Source organism: Camellia sinensis, chromosome 5 (genome assembly GCF_055761805.1).
Source record: "Camellia sinensis isolate YWXY chromosome 5, ASM5576180v1, whole genome shotgun sequence".
In the NCBI taxonomy this organism is placed as follows: domain Eukaryota; kingdom Viridiplantae; phylum Streptophyta; class Magnoliopsida; order Ericales; family Theaceae; genus Camellia; species Camellia sinensis.
In genome coordinates, this window is record NC_138965.1 from 23280401 (window position 1) to 23285604 (window position 5204).

The 5204-nt window shown below is 35.6% G+C and overlaps 1 protein-coding gene across 1 annotated transcript; it reads right to left on the bottom strand.

Annotated features, from left to right (window-relative positions):
- Positions 1 to 522: 522 nt before the first annotated feature.
- LOC114287240 (midasin) lies at positions 523 to 4588 on the bottom strand. Its single transcript, XM_082871608.1, has 7 exons — positions 4505 to 4588; positions 4122 to 4301; positions 3853 to 4041; positions 3583 to 3684; positions 3443 to 3487; positions 609 to 696; positions 523 to 527 (listed from the first exon to the last, which is right to left on the bottom strand). The coding sequence occupies exons 1-7, from the start codon at positions 4586 to 4588 to the stop codon at positions 523 to 525; spliced, it is 693 nt and encodes a 230-aa protein (XP_082727734.1).
- Positions 4589 to 5204: the final 616 nt, after the last annotated feature.

Consider the following 5204-nt stretch of genomic DNA (forward strand, 5'->3'; position numbering starts at 1 on the left):
TTATGCACTCCGTTCTATTTGTGTTTTAGTGCACCCATTCAGTTCAATTTGTTCACATCTGCACGTGTTTGTGCACACATTCAATTCAATTGATTCACCTCTCCATCTACGAGATGAGGCTGCACAAAAGCAGTGTTGTAGAGCTTAATATATATTGTTATACCCATTTCTTAACAAATTAAGAATTTAGAAAATTTGGTGGCTTAACAGAAGACGTATGCAACAAACTCACAATTCACATTCAAGAGTAGGCTTGCGCAATACCAGATTCTTGTTGCCCTCTTTTGATCCCCATTGATTATACATTTCAATACCATTTTACGGTTATCAAATCACAAAAAGATACTTCGCTTAGATGGAGGGGAAAATAGATAAAATGTAATCACGAGAAATAGGAATTACCAAAGTTATAAATGTAAATACCAAGCATAGAGATTTTAGTGCCACAATGAATTTGAAACCCAAAATGATCAGAGAATTGCAGAGAGATACTTATATGTACTCATTGATTTAACAAACACATCACACTACATGCAGGTTCAGGCAATAGTTTAAACAATAATCTAGGAAATACAAGTTGCAACACAGGCATAAAGCAATAATCATACCCTCCTGATTCTGATTACTGTCCAAGTTTCCTGTACTGGGGTCTTCAATATTAATATCAGGTTCTGCATTCGGTGGCATATCTTCAACCTGCAACTTGTCACAGAACAACACATAATCACATTTTAGCATCCAGAACAACACATATCTTCCTCCGCTGCTCCGACGCCGTTGCTGCTGCTCCGATGCTGCTCCTCCGACGACACTGCTCCTCCTCCGTTGCTCCGACGCTACTCCTTCGCCGCTCGCCGTGGGGTAGGGATTGAGATTGGGGATTTGTGGGTTTGTGGGTTTGACATTGGGGATTTTGAGGGGGAGGGGGGTAGTGATTTTTGGGTTTGAGATTGGGGATTTGTGGGTTTGAGATTAGGGATTTGGGGGGGGCGGGGTAGGGATTTTTGGGTTTGGGGTTTGAGATTGGAGATTTGGGGGGGGGGGCGGGAATGGAAAAAAAAGGGGCGGTAATAAAAAATAAGAAAATTTTTTTTAAGTCACAAATGAAATTTAAATAATAAAATAATATCGTTAAATTTTTTTTTTTGTGACGGGGTTATCGTCGTCAAAAAATTTTATTTTTTGTTAAAATATATATATTTTTGTAGTTAATGAATTTTTTTAAAATTTTTTTTTTTAGTTACTAAGATTGAAAATTTATTTGTTTCATTTTTATTTTAATGAAAAAAATATTATTATTTTTTATTTGGTAGAAGTAGGAGTAATATTTTAATGAAAAATATTTTTCACTAAAATAAAAATTAATTTTCTGTAGTCAATGAAAAATATTTTTCTGTGGCCTATTTTTTTGGATTACTAAAAATCACGATCTAATTTTTTATGGTAGAGGAAATTGAGCGGCAATAGTGGTGGTGGTGATGGTGATAGCGAAAGAGATTAGTGGTGAAGTTGTGGTAGTGGTAGTGTAAATGGAGTGGCAGGGGTGAAGAAGAGGGAATGGTAGTAGTAGTGGCAGTAGTGGTAGTGGTAGTAGTAATGGTGAAGTGGCGACAGTGGAAGTAGTGGTGGTGGTGGAATGGTGTTTGCAATAGTGGTAAAGGTGGTAGAAGAGATGGGTGGTGAGAGAGAAAAATGAGTGAGAGACAGATAGAAGAGAGAGAGGAGAGAGACAGAGTGATGAGCGAGAGAGAGACAAAGTGGTCGCTAAAAGTGCATTTTCTTGTAGTGGATCGATAAATCGAGAGGGAGTTCAGTAAATAGAGAAGACGAGAGTGAGAAAGTGAGCAACGCAAACACAGTAGGAGAGAGAGAGAGAGAGAGAGAGAGAGAGAGAGAGAGAGAGAAAGAGATAGAGAGTGAGAGACAGAAAATAGACATATAGAGAAGAGAGATGGACGAGAGAGACAGAGAGAGATAGAGAGAAGAGAGATGAGCGAGAGAGATAGAAAAAGATGAGAGATGAGAGAGATAGAGAGAAGAGAGATGAGCGAGAGAGATAAAGAGAAGAGAGATGAGCAAAAGAGATAGAGAGAGAAAATAAATGAGAAAAGAGATGAGAGAAGAGATAGATGAATGAGAGATACACAGAGAGAAAGACAGATAGACAGACAGACAGAGAGAGAAGAGTAATGAGTAAGAGAGAGAAAGAGTGATGAGTGAGAGAGAGACAGGGAGAGAGAGATAGACAGAAAAAGAGATAGAGAGAGAAAGAGAGAGAGAGAGAGATAGAGATAGAGGGAAAGATAGAAAAAGAGAGAGAAACAAGAGATGAGCGAGAGATAGACAAAAAGAGAAAGAAATAGAGCGAAAAGAGATGAGCAAGAGAGACACAGAAAAAGAGAGAGACAGAGAGATAAGAGAAATGGGCGAGAGAGAGAGAAAAGAAATGAGAGAGATAGAGAGATGAGTGAGAGAGACAGAGAGAGAAAACAGATGAGAGAGATAGAGAGAAGAGAGATAGGCGAGAGACACAGAGAGAAAATGAGAGAGAGAAACAGATAGACAGAGAGAGAAGAGTGATGAGTGAAAGAGATAATGAGAAGAGAGAGAGATAGAGGCAGAGAGACATGAAGATGAAAAAATGAATGAAAAGAGAAATGTTACATCAAAAGAGTAAGAAGACATTTTGTTTTTTTAATTTTTTTTTGTGAAAGAAAAAAGTACTAGAATTTATTCAAACCATTTTGTGACTGTATATATATGAAGTTGTCTCAAAACCACAATCACTATGCTAGGTTAGAGTTTTCCAAAAACTCTTTTGAGAAAATTATACTTTCTTGTTTTCCGTGTTATATTGTTTTTACTGAATTTTTTTAATATTTTAAGTATATTTTTTTAAAATTTTAGACACACCTAATATAAATACACCTAAAAATTAAAAAAAAATTGTAAATTTTTTTAAAAAAAAATTCACTAAATACCAAAAATACAATACATTTTTTTTTTATATTTTTATGTATTTATTAATTTTTAAAAATATTTTTTCATAATTTTTTTTTTAGATACATCTAAGTAAGGTGAATCTAAAAAAAATATTTAAAATTTTAAAAATATTCACTAAAAATTAAAAAAAAAAAACACGAAAGTCACTTTTTGCGACGGCAGAAAATGCCGTCTCAAAAAAGCAGAGTATTTGCGACGGCACCATTTGCCGTCTCAAAAAAGCAGAACATTTGCGACGGCACAATTTGCCGTCTCAAAAAAACAGAGTATTTGCGACGACAGAAAATACCGTCGCAAATGCTCTCATTTTTTGAGACGGCAAATTGTGCCGTCGCAAATGCTATGCTTTTTTGAGACGGCAAATGGTGCCGTCGCAAATACTCTGCTTTTTTGAGACGGCAAGTGTGCCATCGCAAATAGTCTCGTCTCATATACCCACTTTTCTTGTAGTGCTAGCAAACTCATCAAATGTCTTATCCAAGAGCTGATTGATAAATACACCATATTAGTTAAAAGCCTTGATGCAAATAAATTTCTGGAATACTTTTGTTTGAAATCCTACAGAGGAGTAATTCTTACAACAAAAGATGCATTATCCATTAATTGGGCCTCAGCAATAGAATGCGCTACACGGAGAAGAATGTTGTGATGTATGGAAGCTTTCAGTTGCAAGTCTGAGACCTGTTATCAATGGGAAGTATTTGAATACACAGCTTCTCATCAATTCAGATAAAAGTCAAGCACATGGGAAACTAGAACAACCATGAGATACAAAGACAATATGCTCATGAGTCAAATTAAATCAGAACATGTATACAGGCAAGAAATTAAATCAAAGGAGTCACAGACCATCTTATCAGAATTGACATCTCTTGTCGAAGTAACCAAACTTTCCAGCAAATTCATATCCATTGCCTTTGTGTTCATAGGGAAATCTATATCACATGAAGGAAACTTGGCCAACCCACAGTTGATCCTGACAGAAACAGCATCAGATGCAAAGCCTCTAGGAAATCTCATAAATGAATAAATTGTCTCCTGCCAGGTAGTTTTCAAATTTAGCAATTAAAACAACAATAACAAAAACAACCACTACCACCAAGAATGACGTGTAGTACCAGAACTATGTCCATATCATCCTGTCCAACTGTATCCAGAATTTTTTTCTGAATGGCACTTGATAGAACCAACGATAAACCGAGTTTCATTTCATATATTGCAACTTGAACTAGTTGAATTATATCGACGTATGCAGAATATTCATTTGATAGTCGATCAATGAAACGAGTTGTTGTTTCCTGATAGATCAAAAGATAAAATTGATGTCATGAATCATATTTGTAAAATTTTATGAGTAGCTTATTAACTGAACAGCATAATAATTTGAAAGGATACAATTGCATTAAGGAAAAAGTAAAAGGCCTATGTAATAAGCAGTTCATCTAAAAGTACAATCAAATAGTTAAAAATGAGTATTCAGTCAAAAACAGCTAATTTATACCTGCCAATTGCGCACTTGGTCACTAATCTGTTGTTTGTCCATGCTATCAACATCTTTGATTAGACCAACAGAAGTTACAACCATTTTAAGAAACTCCTCACATTCATATTTAACTTTACAAATTTCCTAGGATCAGAGCGAAACACAATCTGCGTGCCGAAACAAAACTCATTAAGAGGGTGTGAAAAAAATAAAAAAAGAAGATAAGGATAAAGAAAAAAAAAATTAAAGCTACAAGAGTTCTATATTAAAAAAATTTATAGCATTATCATGCAACCAATTACTACAAATCAATTGGAGTGTAAATATCTAAACTTTATGGCCCCAATACCACTAATCTATGAGATATAATATATTTACAGAGAGACAGAGGTTGGGCTAGAAGTCACTGAACCTTTCGTTTAAGACTTTTACAATCAGCTTTGAGGTTTTCCAATGCCATTGTTCTTTGTTTGTCAGCCTCTCCCCATGAAACCCATCCAGCTAAATAGGCACTCTCTTTCCGTACCTGTAAGAAATGACATGACAAGTGTTATTACCATCTTCAAACATTGACTTATGACAGCAAGAGGAAATCATGTTTCATTTTAGCTCGAATGCATGCATGTGTAAGCTTCCAAATGCGCATGCCACAAAGGAAGAAAGCTGGCATATGCAACAAGAAGCAAGCAGCAAGTGCCTCTGCCAATAATTTCCCCCC

Excerpts from the sequence above, each read along its gene's own strand:
- LOC114287240 (XM_082871608.1), bottom strand. The coding sequence starts at position 4,588 with ATGGTTGTAACTTCTGTTGGTCTAATCAAAGATGTTGATAGCATGGAC. Across the intron at positions 3,685-3,852 it reads ATGTCAATTCTGATAAGATG|GTCTCAGACTTGCAACTGAA; the intron begins GTCTGTGACTCC and ends CATTGATAACAG. Across the intron at positions 697-3,442 it reads TTGCTAGCACTACAAGAAAA|GTTGAAGATATGCCACCGAA; the intron begins GTGGGTATATGA and ends GACAAGTTGCAG.